This window comes from Oncorhynchus masou, chromosome 32 (genome assembly GCF_036934945.1).
Source record: "Oncorhynchus masou masou isolate Uvic2021 chromosome 32, UVic_Omas_1.1, whole genome shotgun sequence".
Classification (NCBI taxonomy): Eukaryota; Metazoa; Chordata; class Actinopteri; order Salmoniformes; family Salmonidae; genus Oncorhynchus; species Oncorhynchus masou.
The window spans coordinates 55,740,123-55,760,337 of record NC_088243.1 but is presented as its reverse complement, the minus strand read 5'-3'; the positions used below and the strand labels follow the sequence as shown (position 1 = coordinate 55,760,337).

General features: G+C 45.5%; 1 protein-coding gene across 1 annotated transcript; it reads right to left on the bottom strand.

Annotated features, from left to right (window-relative positions):
* Positions 1-293: 293 nt before the first annotated feature.
* On the bottom strand, positions 294-12,160 carry LOC135526243 (carnosine synthase 1-like). The gene is given in 10 exon segments (XM_064954427.1): positions 294-5,734; positions 5,921-6,198; positions 6,857-7,088; positions 7,490-7,575; positions 7,760-7,970; positions 8,058-8,278; positions 8,281-8,505; positions 9,365-9,454; positions 10,066-10,237; positions 12,063-12,160. Coding segments are annotated over 10 exon segments (3,084 nt in total). The 5' UTR covers positions 12,066-12,160; the 3' UTR covers positions 294-4,168.
* Positions 12,161-20,215: the final 8,055 nt, after the last annotated feature.

The window sequence follows — 20,215 nt, the reverse complement described above, 5'->3', positions numbered from 1 at the left end:
CTAAGAGAGAGAAAGAGGGAGAAATCGTGGAAAACAGGTTTGGCAAACCTGTGCCAGGCTATTGAAAAGAAACGACAAGCAAAAACAAGTCTCTCTTTCACTTAGTAAAATAACCCTGACTCACTTAAATGTATAATCACCCCATCTACACAAAGTGAGAAAGCGAGAGAGAAAACAGGTTTGAGACTACAGGGGGGTTTGTATGGTGCATTGAAGCTCTGCTTTCAGATGTATTTAATGAATACATCCATTTCATTAAAAAAAATCTATAAAATAAACAGAAAAGTTAAGAGTCTGTTGATTTGAATGTTTATTGTATTTTACATAACACAGGAAATTTACATTTACATTTGAATCGAAACAGTAGCTGAATCAAAACACTTGATCTTGATTCAAAACTTTGTTAAAGAAAAAGTAATTTCCACATCATTTATTGTTTGTCAATATAACTAAGGAACAGAAAAATCACTTTAAATCTGAGTTAACTTTAAGGCCTTGTTCTCCATTGCTCGCATATGGTGAAATAATTTATGACACATATATTTGTAAAACAATGTGTTCATCTAAACATTACATTCATATCTGTGATGTTACATATCAATAACACATTCATCATCAGATGCATTGAAACTTAACAAATAAAGCAATTAACAAAACATGACAACATGAACACATTAAGTTAATACAAAAGTTTGTATTTGGGTATTTTTTAGAAATTTGTTTTGGTTTTAGTGATGTAATCTGGCTCGGTTGTTTTATTCTTTAACTTTCCAGTCACACCTCCTTTTTTTGAAGAAAAGTCAGAAGTGTCTGCTACTATAGAATTCCCAAATATTACCTCAGAAATACATAAACAATCAGAAACAGAAGAAGCAGGAAATCCTTAACCTTTTGACTACTGTAACCCTTGTCCGAGGGGTACTGAGGGATGGCATCTACGTTTCATCAAGCCTACCGAGTACACCTGACACCAGACCGCAAATGCCACACCACAGACACTAACTGCCAAGATGAGGTCTTGCTCCGGAGTCAACGCATTTGCAATGGTGAAACTGCCTCAAATGACTTCCATAACAAAACAACACACTGCTTTTATGTGCTAAGCCGGGGAAAAATGGGTGCGAGTATATGGAGTAATTAAATCTCAATTTCCGTACTCTTTAAGTTACTTATTTTGGGGTGAAACAACCTTTCACCTCAACCTTGCTAATTTAGACATGAACTTTCACACGACCTCGAACTAAGAATGAGGGAGGCAGAGTTCCAGAATTCCACATTTTCCAAGTCGTTTTTAGGCGCCGACCCCGCAGACATCTCCTCTGAGCCTGGATTTAGAAGGTTCCGCAATCAGCACCCCTGTTCACCTGTTCCAGCTTATGCCCTGCTCTCCTCAAACCCCCTTCCTCAAAATCTTCCATCTTCTTCTGCTCTTCCTTCCTTCCCACCCGTTCCAACCCTGGACTGCTGTGTGTTCAGTGTTCAGTGTGCAGGCTATTAATCAATGTCTATGGCTGGATTGTAATGTAGTAGGGTCGTTCCACCAATTAGGTTCTTTTTGAGTAGTGCAAAAAAATGAGCACATAAAGAGCACATGTTCAACTTAATGAAAAACATCCCCATCTCAAAATATTACAAGTGCCTATTAAAGGAACAGCCATAAATCACCTTGTGACCGGGGGAATGGAAGCTTGTGTGCAACAGGGAGGGGCAATTGTATGCAAGCTTCACAATTTTTTAATTCCAAAAAAATGATTCTAAATTGTCTCGCTCTATGGGCACCCTTTGCGGGGTCGGTTAAATGGATGCATCTGTTTTTCAAGGGAAATGGAGACTTCTGCTTTTTGACGTTAACACGGCAACAAGACATCCTAACTCCTCCACATTTACTGGACTGGTTCAACAGTCCAAAGAAGACCTCCCCCGACAGTTTGTTTTCTTCCCATCAGGACCAGAAAGAAAGAAACGCCACTCAGGTGTTTCTTTTAAGCCTATTACATTAGATGAATCTATGGGTAACAGGGTTGGACATGTCATGCTCAACCAGCTACATTTTCCACAACAAAACACCAGAAAATGTCCATAAAGAATAGAACCAGCTCATCTGTTTAATATATTTAAAAATGAATAGTTTCACCAATTAGAACGAGAGTTCAGTTCAGGTAACAGGGTTGACTTTAAAATCAGGGACAGGTTGTTTTTTTTCCTCACACCAAATTATTCCGCTGCTATGTCGTTCCCTACATACTTTAGTATGAGTCTGCCATCATTGAAGGTGTTTGTGGTGATGAGGGGCATTGTAAGTCATCAGCATTTGGATCGCCGCTAAATATTGGTAGCCGGGTATTTTACTTAAAATCAATCACTAATTACATGAAATAAATAATCATCTTCAGAAATGACTTTTAAATGGCACTTCATTTCATATGACAGGCTTTTAAAATTCAATATTTGTGCACTACTTAAAATATCTAAGGGATGCAAAAGGCACTCATTATGTGGAACGACCCAGTAGAGTAGACTGCTGATACCACAACCTAATAGATAGCAGGGTTGGGTTCAATTCAAATTGAATGCTGTCAATTCAGGAAGTTAACCTGTTGAAACTCTAGGGGCGCAATTTCATTTTTGGATGAAAAACGTTCCCGTTTTAAACAAGATATTTTGTCACAAAAAGATGCTCGACTATGCATATAATTGGTAGCTTTGGAAAGAAAACACTCTGACGTTTCCAGAACTGCAAAGATATTTTCTGTGCGTGCCCTAGAACGTGAGCTACAGGCAAAACCAAGATGAGACGGCATCCAGGAAATGAGCAGGATTTTTGAGGCTCTGTTTTCCATTGTCTCCTTATATGGCTGTGAATGCGAGAGGAGTAAGTCTGCCCTTTCTGTCGTTTCCCCAAGGTGTCTGCAGCATTGTGACGTATTTGTAGGCATATCATTGGAAGATTGACCATAAGAGACCACATTTACCAGGTGTCCGCCCGGTGTCCTGCGCCGAAATTGGTGCGCAAAAGTCAGCTGCAAGTATTTTTCCACAGAATTCAGAGAAGAATGCAGGCTTCCACGAACGATATATCAATGAAGAGATATGTGAAAAAACACCTTGAGGATTGATTCCAAACAACGTTTGCCATGTTTCGGTCGATATTATGGAGTTAATTTGGAAAAGGTTTGACGTTGTAGGTGACTGAATTTTCGGTTCGTTTCGGTAGCCAAATGTGATGTACAAAATGGAGCGATTTCTCCTACACACAGACGCTTTCAGGAAAAACTGCGCATTTGGTATGTAACTGAGAGTCTCCTCATTGAAAACATCCGAAGCTCTTCAAAGGTAAATTATTTTATTTATTTGGTTATCTGGTTTTTGTGAAAATGTTGCGTACTAAATGCTACTCAAAATGCTAAGCTAGCTTAGCACACTCTTACACAAATTAGTCAATTGCTATGGTTCAAAAGCATATTTTGAAAATCTGAGATGACAGTGTTGTTAAGAAAAGGCTAAGCTTGAGAGCAGGCGCATTATTTTCATTTTATTTGCGATTTTCAGAAATCGTTAATGTTGCGTTATGCTAATGAGCCTGAGGCTTTAGTCACGATCCCGGATCCGGGATGGGGAGTTTCAAGAAGTTAACCAACATTCCAATTCAATCATTTAACCAAGGGCCTCTATTTTTTAATGACTTCTCAATGAAATGAGAAGTAGACGTTTTTCAATTGTTTTATTTAAATCACTTCCTGAACCCTGGTAGATAGATAAGACACCCATACCCTATTCTCGCTAATCACTGAAGATTATACCTCTTTGACACTTGTATTCCTGAGATGGTCCCTAAAATTTAAGTGAGAAAAATTAAAAGGTAGTGAGATATGTTTTGATATAACATTAGTGTTTTTTCTTGCTGTGATGTACCTTTTAAGCTAACTAAACTAACCCTTGGCCCTAGTACAAAAACCCCACCCGCACAAAGCATACACGTGCTAAACATGGGTTCTATTCAGAAGGGTCCAATGTTAAGAACAAAGATTTAGACAGGACTAAAACACATATGCTTCTCTGTCATGTAGAACAGGGAATCGATTTCTGTATTATTTTGATCTGTGAGTAAAATCTAAACATTGCACCCTCCTGAACAAACCCCAGGTGCTTCTCCCACCTGACTTCCTGTCTAATTGAAGTGGGACAGGAAGTACCCCAGGTCGTAGCGTGGAGGACAGTGCAGGCCTAGCCCCTGGCAGAGGGCGAGGAGGCGCTGGCGAGCGTTGGCGGCGTTGTGGGCGTCTCTCACCCCGACATTACAGAAAGGCTCCTCGTACTCCCCAGAGATCAATTCATCCTCCTCAGCCAGCTCGTTCAGCCACAGCGCCCCGTCCTGGTGCAGCCCTCGCAGGCGCTCAGGGCTGGCTGTGCTTCTCAGGGCCTGGAGGTGCTGGGACACCACAACCATCACCCCAGCAAAGTGGCCTCTGGCTGGGAGCGCTGTGGCCGAGGGCAGGCACGGACGCACCCCACAGGACACCATGAAGGCGGCCATCAGGATGTCCACGCCGTACAGCTGCTGGATCCAGTCGCGCAGGTAGAAGCCGCCCATGCGGGCGTTGATCTCGATGAGCCTCGGGCCCACCTCTGTCATCTTCAGCTCAACATTGAACACACCGTCTTGCAGGCCACAGCCCAGGCAGGCGTGGTGCGCCGCGCGAATCAGCTGAGCACGCTTGTCCGGCGCCAGTCCCGAGGGCATCTGGGAGGCCGTCTCGGTGAAAGCCGGAGCACGGGTGGGGCCATTGTCGGACACGAAAGCGCCCTCCAGTCGCCCCTCAAACAGGACCACATCCACGTCGTGCTCTGTGCCTCCCACGTACTCCATGAGGGTCATGGCGTTGCCCCAGCCCAGGCCAATGCCAGGGTAGTCTGTCTCCTCGCGGAGGTCCCCTCCGATCCTCTCAAAGTGTGCCAGGCTTTCCTCCAGAGAGCCCACCTTCCTCACGCCCACCGCCCCGGCCCCATACTCCAGCTTCATGACGGCAGGGAACCTCACCACCCCTACACTGGCCCCACCAGGCCCCTCCTCCCCCCCACTGGCTGCCTTCTCCAGATCCAGGGCGCTCTCCACATGGATACAGGGAACAGCATAGGAAGAAGGGGAGGGAGAAAGGAGGGGAGCGGAGGGCCGGAAAGTGCAGAAGGACAGTGAGAAGGACGAGGAGGCTGAGGCGGATGAAGAGGTAGGGGCGGTAGTGTCGGGTTTGCCCATTGCCTCATTGAAGAGATCCCCCCTGTCAAAATCGGCCATAGCTCTCATGCTATCCCCTTCCATGTTGACCATGCCGTTGACCATACCGTTCTGCTGTCTTCCTCTCCTCTCATCTTCTCTAAACTCAACCAGGCCATCCGCCTGACCGGAGGGTTGCTCAACACTGGTCAGGTTAGTCCCAGTAGACTTCCGTAAGCCCAGGAGGTGCCTGTGGGTGCGGCTCTTCTCCTTCGCGATGCGGATGGCCTCTGGAGGAGGCCCCCTGAGCCCCAGCCTATCACAGACCAGAGACGTCAGCACCACGCAGTCATCCCAGAAACACACGCAGCCATCAGGGCGGAGCCCAGAGGACAACAGCCAATCACAAATGCGGGAGCAGTGCTGGTCGTCACGGCGGTGGTCGGGTAGGTCTGGCAGGGGCAGGAAGTGGTTGACCAGCTGGGAGGCGAAGTGGGCGGGGTCACAGTCCACAAGCAGGATCTGATTGGAGGGGAAGGAGTTGGTGAGGTCAGTTCAGCACATTAGCATAACTGGCTAACCAGTAACCATTAATGTGTCACTTAATTAGACTTTGCAATGCAGTAAAATGCACTTCTAAAATAGCGGAAAAGTCTGTTGCGGCAATCTATTCACTTTCATTAGTTCATTCCCCATGTAGACATTCACCTTGAGTTTGTACTTTTTGGCTGCTCCCCAAATGAACTTCTTACTGTGTCCTCCAGCTCCCACCACCAGCACAGTCTTCTCCTGCATCAGGTAGTACTGGGAGCGGAGGAGGGGGGTGAGGAGGAGGGTGCCCCTACTCCACCCCTCTATCCCACTGTCACATCCCTCCAGTCCCATCCCTTGCTCTGGGAAGGAGGAGCGGAGACAGAGGGAGGGGTGGAGGCCAAGGACAACAGGGCTGATGATGTAACCATCCATGGTGAAGAGGAGGTCTACGCCTAGGAGAGAGGGAGTAGAATGGAGGGAGTGGAATGGAGGTAGAGAGAGAGGGAGTGGAATGGAGGTAGAGAGAGAGAGAGAGAGAGAGAGAGAGAGAAGAAAGAGAGAGAGAGGAATGGAGGTAGAGAGAGAGAGAGAGGAATGGAGGTAGAGAGAGAGAGAAATGGAGGTAGAGAGAGAGAGAGAGGAATGGAGGTAGAGAGAGAGAGAGAATGGAGGTAGAGAGAGAGAGAGAATGGAGGTAGAGAGAGAGAGAGGAATGGATGTAGAGAGAGAGAGAGAGAGGAATGGAGGTAGAGAGAGAGAGAGGAATGGAGGTAGAGAGAGAAAGTGGAATGGAGGTAGAGAGAGAGAGAGAGAGAGAGAGGGAGAGGAATGGAGGTAGAGAGAGAGAGAGGGAGTGGAATGGAGGTAGAGAGAGAGAGAGGGAGTGGAATGGAGGAAGAGAGAGACAGAGGGAGTGGAAGGGTCAGACAGCAGCTCAGGGAGACATAGGAGTGTTGACAGAGTGAGACTTGTGATGGTATAAGTAGACCCATGTTTTCAGAGAGGCTTCGACATCAATCTGCAGTAATCTATATCAAGTCATAGATCAACTCAGACGGCCTCATGCTACATTAGAGGGAAAGCTTTGGCAGTTAGACAACACACACACACCTATCATGTCTGTCTGGGCGCCCGCTCCACCACGCAGTTCCGCGGACATGCTTGACTCTGTTTCCATGACAACACGAAGGCAGGACAGGGCGGTGTCCGTTGCTAAGCGATGGAGAGAAGTTGCCATGGTAGGGTCAGTGAAACCGCACTCTAATAGGGTGGTCTCCAAGGACTGAGAGAGGGAGTGGCTGTGAGAGAGAGGGGTGTCGGACATGCCCACTCTACACACCAACTGAGGGAGAGGGATAGAGAGCGAGGGGGAGGGAAAGAAGAGAGAAGTTAGTGAAAAGGTAATGGATTTCAAACATTGCAGTTAATGTATATGGTGTTTTACAGGAATTTGTCTCACATTCCCAAGTTAGACATTTACAGAGTTATATACATTCATATATATATATACACACATTCATATATACATATATAGCTCTGTAAATACACACGTACATACATATACATACATCTATATATATACACACATATATATCTATCTCTACACACACACGCAAATACATATATACACACGCTATAGGTTTACAGTATTGAGGGTCAATACAAATTGTGATGCACATAGTCAACATCTCATTTCTCTCTCCTACCTCGTTCTCTCTCGTTCTCTCTCTCTCTTTCGCTCACCTTGTAGAGGAGAGGCAGGTCCAGAGGTGAGCGACTTACGATGGCACACAGTCTGAAGGACAGGTCTGGAACCTGAGGCCTGCAGTCTGACACACACACAACAACTACTACTTCACTATGATAACACCAAGAGGATGTGGTAATGGCCGTAGTACATCACATTGTACTAGAGTCCTTACAAGTCATGTGAGGATCACATTCAAATAATCATGAAAATAAGGTCCTTAAACCTCTAACTACTCCCATCTGTCCCAGACTCAAAGCCCTCACCGGTGTACTGTTCCCAGGTGCGGTCCTCTACCCGCGGCCCAGGCTTCAGTGGGGAGCAGTAGGCCTCCAGTAGCACTGCCTCTCCAGGGAGGAGCTGGGGCAGGAGATAACCTACCTTGGCCCAGACCTCATCCCTGTTGTTCCTGGACAGGTAGACAGGGGGTGAGGTTGCCTCGCCCACGAACGTCCCACCACTGCGCCTGAGCACCACCTATACACAAAGTGAAAGGAAAGCTTGAGGAGTTGTGTACAGTTACACAAAGGCTGACTAAAATATCCTCTAAGAAACAGGACATACACTCTCAGATCCCTTCATATCCTCAGACTCCAGGAAAGAGTCCACCTTGTTTCGGACGGAGTTCATCCCTCCCTCCACCCCCTTTTCTAGGTGCACCACCTCCACCCCTCCTGTCCTGCCCTCCTCCAGTCCCATCTGTCCCGGGGGCAACAGTAAGGCCAGCGTCGGGGGGCAGTGGATCTTGGACTTTTGCAGCAGAACCCTGGTGGTCAGAACATCCCCCAGAATCGGCACAGTGCGCCGGAACCTCCGCTTGGGCAGTCTGTCTCCCGGGTCACTTCCTCCTCAGCCCAAGGGTCACATGACAGGAAGTAGGTGACCTTGCGAGGGGGGTTGAAGTTGGAGAGGAAAGTGCGGCCTCCCAAGTCAAAGGTGACAGCCTTGTGGACCAGGAGGGAGGGGGAGGAGTGAGAGAGCCAGGAAGGAGAAAGACACAGGAGAGCATCTCCTAGACAGAAGAAGAGAGAAATGGGTGGGGTAGAGAGAGACCGAGGGGGGTGGGGTGTGTGAAAGGGGTAAACGAGAGAGAGAAAGACGGAGGGACAGAAGGAGTGGGTAATGGGGAAAGTGTGGTCGAGAGAAATTGGATTGGGGTAAGAGAGAGAGAGGAAGAGAGAGGAGAGGGGAAGGGAGGGAAGAGAGATTCTTGACCGGTCACAGCTTTCCATGAAAATATAGAAAAAGGTCAAAAGTCATAGAAGCCTGTCAACTAAAGTGTAAAGTGTTTTAGTCTGTTATTGGTCATAACAGAGACAAAGCAGGAAGGAGAATTACTATTTATGTATAAATAGAGTAATGAAGGGCAGTGGCAATCTCATTAAATGTCAACCTGCACTAGTGATCTTTTCCCTCAACCTTTTGGCCATCAGTCTAAAATTAGAGCCATCGCTGTTTGCCTTTTCTCTGTAGGGGGTGATTATGTTATTTTATAATGACACCAATGAATCCCATAAAAGGATTACCATTCCAACATGTCTTTTCCCGGCGATCTGGCAAGGCAAAGTTAAGGTCCATAGATGGTGAAGAAAGCCTTGTTCAAGCTAACACCATTATGGGAGGCACTAAGGAACACTTGGAAGACCTCTTGGAAAACACTTTGGCACATACTTTGAAAGGAGGGGTGTATGTTTTAACTATTGCTATGGCCAAATAGGCTTTTACATTGAATTACTGTCAGGCATCTACAGGTTAGCACAAACTGGTACAGGTTGGTATAAAGTACCAAATTATAAATATAACGGAGTGATTTACAGCCTGTTTGTACACATCGGTTGTGTTTCCTGTCTGGCTGCGTTCTGCTAGCGTACCTGGGCTCCGTTGGCCTGCCTCCAACAGCAGAGAGAGGTAGGGGAGGGGGGATCCCAAAACACAGACACACAGCTCAGAGTGACTCATACCTAGAAGAGAAGGAAAACAGTACACCAGCCATTAGTGGCAAGGTCACATTCCCCATGCATCAGTGCAGCCCTTCACTATGTAATAGAAAGTAGTTAATGAATGTTAGCCAATACAAAAGTTAGGTCCAAAAACAACCATATAGGGGCCAGCAAATATGGCAGAAGGTCATCTTAGCTCATTGAAGGACCCACAACCTTTTTGCTTACACCCCCAGAGTCCTCTGGCCCTTTCCCCCCTGCAAACACTAAATGGGTAGGAAATAGGGGCTAGGGTCTTGCCTAGGGGTTGTTTTTGGACCAGGTAAGAGTAAACGGAAACACACCTGTTCACCTTGTAGCCCATTAACATATAGTACTAAACTCACTTGGTCTGGGTGACTCTGTGCAGGTTAAGATCCAGTGTTTGTGATAGGTTCACCTGGCCTGGGGGCTTAACTCAGGTGGTTCAAACATTCAGAGCGTTGTAGATAGAAAGGTAAGGTCATAGAGCGGCCACAATTCCCATGTCATAGGGATTGTAATAAACAGCGTCCAGTCTCTTTCTAGCCTGGTACATTTCTATCTGCGTCATCCTGTACGTTTCAGCCGGGTGATCGTAGCCCGGGTCTCACCCTGTGGCAGGTCCTGTGTTTCAGGCAGGTCGATCTCCCTCAGAGCCTCTTGCAGGGTCTGGAACAGAGCCACCTCCTGGTTGGAGGACCATACCCTCGGTCCTCCAGTAGCACATCCTCCTGGAGAGGAGAGGCTGGGGACAACGGTGGTGGGGAGAGCGCTGAGAGAGAGCTGTGGGAGACAGGATGTGTGGAGAGACATAACATAAATGTTAAAAGGATACCTGTTGAGAGATGGAGACGGCGAAAGAGAAGGGGTCATCAAAGGGATTGTAAAATGAGGGAACAGATGGATGTTCAGGGATAAAAGAGGACAAAGAGGACAAAATGGTGATCCTGAGCCAGAATAATGAGCCATTATAGCTTACTACTGATTTATAAACCATCTACAAATAACTACTTATAAACCATTTACAAATCCTCCATTAACTGTTTTTCCTTGATGTAAAACATGAATGTGTCTTACCAAACACTGTCTGAGAGGAACATGAATGTCAGAGTGCCACTGATACTGTTAAACACATGCCACTGGCAGCTGTGTGTGTACATCAAACCCATGTAGTAAACCCATTCATTAACACACACACACACACACACACACACACACACACACACACACACACACACACACACACACACACACACACACACACACACACACACACACACACACACACACACACACACACAGTTATGGATTTATTAACTTTAAAACACACATTTATTCTACCAAAGCATTGACTGATTGATATGTCGACCAGAAAACACTAAGAGCTCTCTCTTCTGGTTATATGGGTATTAAGATAATCAAATCAGTTTTATCCTTGAACAGGGGAAAAAAACAATGTTTGAAGTTGATATTAAAAACATTTTTTTTTTACAGAAAATTATATCTTAGAATCTTCGAGTTAGCTGACTAAATCATTAAACGTGCATTGTAAGAGTCTCCGTGGCTCTCTCTACTTCAATACCAGGTTGTGTGGGCGCTCAGATTAGATGCGATACATACTAACAAACCACATGCATTGTTATGCAAAACGATCACCTACACAGCAACGGCATTGTTTGGTGTGCAATCATGTGAGAACAATACACACGGTCCACTTGTTCTCTCCTTCAACTCTCGTCACCCTCTCTTTGTCCTCACTCCTCCTTCACCCCTCTCTCCCACTGTTTGCCCATCACCAGATATGTTTATTTACATTTTTTTATTTCTCTTCTAATGACCTAGACACCTGTAGGGTTTTTAAACTCTGTTTAATTCCCACCATCGTATACTTGTAGAGCTCCAGTAGTTTGCTGCCTCAGAGTAATATCTTGTCAAAGAATGCCAAGGTTTTCAGTTTCACATACTGTATAAGACATTCAATGAAACTATAAATACTTATTGGCACCGTAGAAAATACAGCCCCACCTCTCGCTCAGCATTACTTGCACTGTAACCTATGTAAATCAAACTTGACACTCTAAATTTAACACGATACGCACAGACCCTCAGACACTTTCTCTCACACACAGACAACAGGCAGAACTGTAACAGTTCCCGAGATTAACAGTCGCAGCTGTTTCCCTCCAATCTCTCTCTACTCCTCTCATTCTCTCAGCAGCCTCGCTCTGTTACACCTAGTCCTTCAGTCTCTGCCACCCTGTCTTAGTCTCTTTCATTCCCCACTGAATCAGCGATTCCCTCACAGGCATTACTGTCAAACATAAAATGTCTAACTTGTATTTCAACACATACATGTTGCACTCAATTGCATTTGCATGCTAAATACTGCAAAAACTATTCAAACAACTTCTAAAATGTAATAAAAATGCAGAGCAAGAAGAAGCAGACCTTTTATCATGCAATAACATACAACTATCACGTTCCCACAATTATAGGAGAAACTTTGGAGAAAAGCTAAAAGAACACTTCCTTAAAATATAAACATTGAAATCCTGCAGATATAAGCTCACATCAATGTCCATGCAACAACTCTCCTGATTAAACTCACCATAGTGTCTGCAGTGACCAAGTGGCAACCTGGAAATGACAGAAAGAGAAAGAAAGTGAGAGGGTAAGGTAAGAGAGGGAGGGGAGGGAGGGAGGGAGGGAGCAAACTGGAAAGGGCCAGAGGAGGGAGGGGGACAGAAAGAGGAAAAGTGGAACATACGGATAGCAGAGAAGAAGAGTACAAGGAAAACACAACAGATGACATGCTATAAAACCTGTCTGTTTTCTTGTGTAATATATTGGAAAAAGCCCACGTGAGCCTAATAAATCTAAGTGGCAGTATTATTAGTATGACCTGTAGGCTATTTATAAACACAAACACATTGTAAGAGCCAAGGCACTTCCATAGACCTTGGATATCACAGGAATACCAATCTGTTGTTCTGTTGTGATACCCTGCCATGCAAATGATGCTATGGATGTTACATCCCCAATTACATGTAAATACTTATTGGCGTAGTCGGCAACTTAAATGGGCAAGTTCACTTTCCATCGTTCAATCCCTTTCCGTAATTGAAGTCCATACAATAATCTCTGAAAGAACAATGGTAAATCCCTTGTACACCAAACACATTACAATCCAACAAGCCACTGATGCAGACCTTTGGAACATTTACATTTTAATAAAACCATTTAATATAGCCTACACTATCACAATAAATCCATTATTTATTTAAGGCAGGTCTGAAGAAACATTATGATATGTAGAAAATGTAGCCTATTTCAGATGAGCAAAATAGCATATTCTGAGTCATCCTTATGTATTTTTATTGAACCAAATGTCGACCGCATTATCTACCAAGGGAATTCTCTTCGATTACAATCACAGCCGTATATATTCCCCCCCAAGCAGACACATCGATGGCCCTGAACAAACTTTATTTGACTCTATGCAAACTGGAAACCACATATCCTGAGGCTGCATTCATTGTAGCTGGGGATTTTAACAAGGCTAATCTGAAAACAAGACTCCCTAAATTGCACAACCAGGGCTGGTAAAACCTTGGATCATTGTTATTCTAACCTCCGCAACGCAAATAAGGCCCTCCCCCGCCCTCCTTTCGGAAAAGCTGACCATGACTCCATTTTGTTGCTTCCAGCCTACAGACAGAGACTAAAACAAGAAGCTCCCGCACTCAGGTCTGTTCAACGCTGGTCCAACCAATCTGATTCCACGCTTCAAGACTGCTTCGATCACGTGGATTGGGATATGTTCCGCATTGCGTCCAACAACAACATTGACGAATACGCTGATTCGGTGAGCGAGTTCATTAGAAAGTGCATTGACAATGTCGTACCCACAGCAACGATTAAAACATTCCCAAACTAGAAACCGTGGATTGATGGCAGCATTCGCGCGAAACTGAAAGTGCGAACCACTGCTTTTAACCAGGGCATGGTGACCGGAAACGTGACGAAATACAAACAGTGTAGCTATTCTCTCCGCAAGGCAATCAAACAAGCTAAGCGTCAGTATAGAGACAAAGTAGTCGCAATTCAACGGCTCAGACACAAGAGGTATGTGGCAGGGTCTACAGTCAATCACGGATTACAAAAAGAAAACCAGCCCCGTCGCGGACCAGGATGTCTTGCTCCCAGACAGACTAAATAACTTTTGTGCCCGCTTTGAGGACAATACAGTGCCACTGACACGGCCCGCTACCAAAACCTTCGGACTCTCCTTCACTGCAGCCGATGTGAGTAAAACATTTAAACGTGTTAACCCTTGCAAGGCTGCAGGCCCAGACGGCATCCCCAGCCACGTCCTCAGAGCATGCGCAGACCAGCTGGCTGGTGTGTTTATGGACATATTCAATCATTCCTTATCCCAGTCTGTTGTTCCCACATGCTTCAAGAGGGCCACCATTGTCCCTGTTCCCAAGAAAGCTAAGGTAACTGAGTTAAACGACTACCGCCCTGAGGCACTCACTTCCGTCATCATGAAGTGCTTTGAGAGGCTAGTCAAGGACCATATCACCTCCACCCTACCTGACACCCTAGACCCACTCCAATTTGCTTACCGCTCAAATAGGTCCACAGACGACGCAATCGCAACCACACTGCCCTAACCCATCTGGACAAGAGGAATACCTATGTGAGAATGCTGTTCATCGACTACAGCTCAGCATTTAACACCATAGTACCCTCCAAACTCGTCATTAAGCTCGAGACCCTGGGTCTCGACCCCGCCCTGTGCAACTGGGTACTGGACTTCCTGACGGGCTGCCCCCAGGTGGTGAGGGTAGGTAACAACATCTCCACCCCACTGATCCTCAACACTGGGGCCCCATAAGGGTGCGTTCTGAGCCCTCTTCTGTACTCCCTGTTCACCCACGACTGCATGGCCATGCACGCCTCCAACTCAATCATCAAGTTTGCGGACGACACTACAGTGGTAGGCTTGATTACCAACAACGACGAGACGGCCTACAGGGAGGAGGTGAGGGCCCTGGGAGTGTGGTGTCAAGAAAATTACCTCAAACTCAACGTCAACAAAACAAAGGAGATGATTGTGGACTTCAGGAAACAGCTGAGGGAGCACCCCCCTATCCACATCGACGGGACAGTAGTGGAGAGGGTAGTAAGTTTTAAGTTCCTCTGCGTACACATCACGGACAAACTGAATTGGTCCACCCACACAGACAGCGTTATGAAGAAGGCGCAACAGCGCCTCTTCAACCTCAGGAGGCTGAAGAAATTTGGCCTGTCACCAAAAGCACTCACATACTTTTACAGATGCACAATCGAGAGCATCCTGTCGGGCTGTATCACCGCCTGGTATGGCAACTGCTCCGCCCACAACCGTAAGGCTCTCCAGAGGGTAGTGAGGTCTGCACAACGCATCACCGGGGGCAAACTACCTGCCCTCCAGGACACCTACACCACCCGATGTCACAGGAAGGCCATAAATATCATCAAGGACAACAACCACCCGAGCCACTGCCTGTTCACCCCGCTATCATCCAGAAGGCGAGGTCAGTACAGGTGCATCAAAGCTGGGACCGAGAGACTGTTAAACAGCCACCACTAACATTGAGTGGCTGCTGCCAACATACTGACTCAACTCCAGCCACTTTAATAATAGAAATTGATGTAAAAATATATCGCTAGCCACTTTAAACAATGCAACTTAATAAAATGTTTACATACCCTCCATTACTCATCTCATATGTATATACTTTACTCGAGACCATCTACTGCATCTTGCCTATGCCGTTCTGTACCATCACTCATTCATATATCGTTATGTACATATTCTTTATCCCTTTACACTTGTGTGTATAAGGTAATAGTTGTGGAATTGTTAGGTTAGATTACGCGTTGGTTATTACTGCATTGTCGGAACTAGAAGCACAAGCATTTTGCTACACTCGCATTAACATCTGCTAACCATGTGTATGTGACAAATACAATTTGATTGAACTAGGCAGTCAGTTAGGAACAAATTCCTATTTACAATGATGGCCTACCCTGGCAAACCCGGACGACGCTGGGCCAATTGCGCCGCCATATGGGACTCCCAATCACGGCCAGATGTTATGCAGCCTAGATTCGAACCAGAGACTGCAGTGAAGCATCTTGTACTTAGATGCAGTGCCTTAAACCGCTGAACCCACTTCCTCAGCCTCTCATTCACAATTTTACAAGCACTTAATAGTCTCATCCATCAGACTATTCTCAATTTAATCTGGTCTTTACATATAGCCTACGGCAATACAGCGCCTTCCAAAATAATTCACACCCCTTGACTTTTTCCACATTTTGTTGTGTTATAGCCTGAATTTAAAATGAATTAAATTAAGATCGTGTTAATGGCCTACACAAAATACTCCATGTCAAAGTGAAATTAAGTTTATAGAAATGTTTACAAATGAAAAGCTGAAATATATTGAGCACAGGAGGTTGGTGGCACCATAATTGGAGAGAATGGGCTTGTGGTAATGGCTGGAGCGGAATCAGTGGAATGGTATCAAATGCAATCAATCACATGGTTTCCATTATGAGCTGTTCCGCCCTCAGAAGCCTCCACTGGTCTTGAGTCAATAAGTATTCAACCCATTTGTTTTGATGATTTTTGTACAACGCGACTCCGACCAGAACATACCGGACCTATTTTTCTCTCCAAGTCCCCGGATTTCAACCCGCAAGCTCTGGACATTTACACCTGGATTTTGCAGCGAGCCTAGCAGCGAGCCCGCTGCTATCCGTGTGACTATTGGCTTACGTCGATCCCGGAGCAAACATCAATTATTCCGGAGCTAGCCAGCTGAAGAGTTCCATCAGCCACTCCTGGGCTTCAATCACCTATCCGGACCCGTTTTACTGCCGATGCGGAGCCCCACCGGGCCTTCACGACTGGACTATTGACGTTATCTGCCCGAGGGAGTTATCCAACTGGGCCCTCCGTCGCAACGTTACCTGAACGCCGATTTGCGGCCCGCTAATCGTTAGCTGTCTTATCAGCAGCTATTTGAATAGGTCCATCGGGACAATTTTCTTGGGTCACTATAACTATATCTATTTCGCCAATTGGATTAATCCGCTCTACTACACGGAACCCCACTAATCTACCGACGGAAACGCAAGAGGTGGCTAAAAACAGACCTCGATCCGATGCTAGCCTGCTACCGATGGCCCGGCTAGTTGTCTGAATCGCCGTGACCCCAAGCAACCTCACAACTCACTGGACCCTTATGATCACTTGACTAAGCATGCCTCTCCTTAATGTCAATATGCCTTGTCCATTGCTGTTCGGGTTAGTGTTTATTGGCTTATTTCACTGTAGAGCCTCTAGTCCTGCTCATTATACCTTATCCAACCTTTCAATTCCACCACCTACACATGTGATGACATCACCTGGTTTCAATTATGTTTCTAGAGACAGTATCTCTCTCATCATCACTCAATACCTAGGTTTACCTCCACTGTATTCACATGCTACCATACCTTTGTCTGTACATTATACCTTGAAGCTATTTTATCGCCCCCAGAAACCTCCTTTTACTCTCTGTTCCAGACATTCTAGACGACCAATTCTCATAGCTTTTAGCCGTACCCTTATCCTACTCCTCTGTTCCTCTGGTGATGTAGAGGTGAATCCAGGCCCTGCAGTGCATAGCTCCACTCCTATTCCCCAGGCGCTCTCTTTTGATGACTTCTGTAACCATAATAGCCTTGGTTTCATGCACGTTAACATTAGAAGCCTACTCCCAGTTTGTTTGTTTTATTCACTGCTTTAGCTCACTCTGCCAACCCGCATGTTCTAGCCGTGTCTGAATCCTGGCTTATGAAGACCACCAAAAATTCTGAAATGTTCATCCCTAACTACAACATTTTCAGACAAGATAGAACGGCCAAAGGGGGCGGTGTTGCAATCTACTGCAAAGATAGCCTGAAAAGTTCTGTTCTACTATCCAGGTCTGTAACCAAACAATTCAACTTCTACTTTTAAAAATCCACCTCTAAAAACAAGTCTCCCACCGTTGCCGACTGCTATAGACCACCCTCTGCCCCCAGCTGTGCTCTGGACATCATATGTGAACTGATTGCCCCCCATCTATCTTCAGAGCTCGTGCTACTCGGCGACCTAAACTGGAACATGCTTAACACCCCAGCCATTCTACAATCTAAGCTTGATGCCCTCAATCTCACACAAATTATCAATGAACCTACCAGGTACCACCCCAAAGCCATAAACACGGGCACCCTCAAAGATATAATCCTAACCAACTTGCCCTCTAGATACACCTCTGCTGTTTTCAACCAAGATCTCAGCGATCACTGCCTCATTGCCTGCATCCGTAATGTGTCAGCGGTCAAACAACCTCCACTCATCACTGTCAAACGCTCCCTGAAACACTTCAGCAAGCAGGCCTTTCTAATCGACCTGGCCGGGGTATCCTAGAAGGATATTGATCTCAACCCGTCAGTAGAGGATGCCTGGTTATTTAAAAAAAGCCTTCCTCACCATCTTAAATAAGCATGCCCCATTCAAGAAATTTAGAACCAGGAACAGATATAGCCCTTGGTTCTCTCCAGAACTGAATGCCCTTAACCAACACAAAAACATCCTATGGCGTTCTGCATTAGCATCGAACAGCCCCCGTGATATACAACTTTTCAGGGAAGCTAGAAACCAATATACACAGGCAGTTAGAAAAGCCAAGGTTAGCTTTTTCACGTAGAAATTTGCTTCCTGCAACAAAAACTCAAAAAAGTTCTGAGACACTGTAAAGTCCATGGAGAATAAGAACACCACCTCCCAGCTTCCCACTGCACCGAGGATAGGAAACTGTCACCACCGATAAATCCACTATAATTGAACATTTCAACAAGCATTTTTCTACGGCTGGCCATGCACTGCACCCCCCACAGCAACTCGCCCAAGCCTTCCCCATATCTCTTTCTCCCAAATCCAGTCAGCTGATGTTCTGAAAGAGCTGCAAAATCCGGACCCCTACAAATCAACCAGGCTAGACAATCTGGACACTTTCTTTCAAAAATTATCTGCTGAAATTTTTGCAACCCCTATTTACTAGCCTGTTCAACCTCTCTTTCGTGTCGTCTGATATTCCCAAAGATTGGAAAGCAGCTGCAGTCATCCCCCTCTTCAAAGGGGGGGGAACACTCTTGACCCAAACTTCTACAGACCTATATCTATCCTACCCTGCCTTTCTAAGGTCTTCAAAAGCCAAGTCAACAAACAGATTACCAACTATTTCAAATCCCACCATACCTTCTACGCTATGCAATCTGGTTTCAGAGCTGGTAATGGGTGCACCTCAGCCACGCTCAAGGTCCTAAACGATGTCATAACCGCCTTCGATAAGAAACAATACTGTGCAGCAGTATTCATTGACTTGGCCAAGGCTTTTGACTCTGTCAATCACCACATCCTCATCGGCAGACTCGATAGCCTTGGTTTCTCAAATGATTGCCTCGCCTGGTTCACCAACTACTTCTCTAATGGAGTTCAGTGTGTCAAATCGGAGGGCCTGTTGTCCGGGCGCCTGGCAGTCTCTATGGGGGTGCCACAGGGTTCAATTCTTGGACCGACTCTCTTCTCTGTATACATCAATGATGTCACTCTTGCTGCTGGTGGGTCTCTGATCCACCTCTACGCAGACGACACCATTCTGTGTACTTCTGGCCCTTCTTTGGACACTGTGTTAACAACCCTCCATACGAGCTTCAATACCATACAACTCTCCTTCCGTGGCCTCCAATTGCTCTTAAATACAAGTAAAACTACATGCATGCTCTTCAACTGATCGCTACCTTCACCTGCCCGCCCCCGTCCAACATCACTACTCTGGACGGTTCTGACTTGAATATGTGGACAACTACAAATACATAGGTGTCTGGTTAGACTGTCAACACTCCTTCCAGACTCAAATCTAGAATTGGCTTCCTATTTCGCAACAAAGCATCCTTCACTCATGCTGCCAAACATACCCTTGTAAAACTGACCATCCTACCTGCTCCAGCAGGTATATCTCTCTGGTCACCCCCAAAACCAATTGTTCCTTTGGCTGCCTCTCCTTCCAGTTCTCTGCTGCCAATGACTGGAACGAACTACAAAAATCTCTGAAACTGGAAACACTAATCTCCCTCACTAGATTTAAGCACCAGCTGTCAGAGCAGCTCACAGATTACTGCACCTGGACATAGCCCATCTATAATTTAGACCAAACAACTACCTCTCCTCCTACTGTATTTATTTATTTAGCTCCTTTGCACCCCATTATTTCTATATCTACCTTGCACATTCTTCCACTGCAAATCTACCATTCCAGTGTTTTAGTTGCTATATTGTATTTTCTTCACCACCATGGCCTTTTTTTGCCTTCACCTCCCTTATCTCACCTAATTTGCTCACATTGTATATAGACTTATTTTTTGACTATGTTTGTTTTACTCCATGTTTAACTCTGTGTTATTGTGTGTCAAACTGCTTTGCTTTATCTTGGCCAGGTCGCAATTGTAAATGAGAATTTGTTCTCAGCTTGCCTACCTGGTTAAATAAAGGTCAAATATCATTATTATTATTATTTTTTAAAAAATGTGCTTTTTCAAGTCACATAAGTTGCATGGATAATGTGCAATAATAGTGTTTAACATTATTTTATAATGACTACCTCATCTCTGCACCCC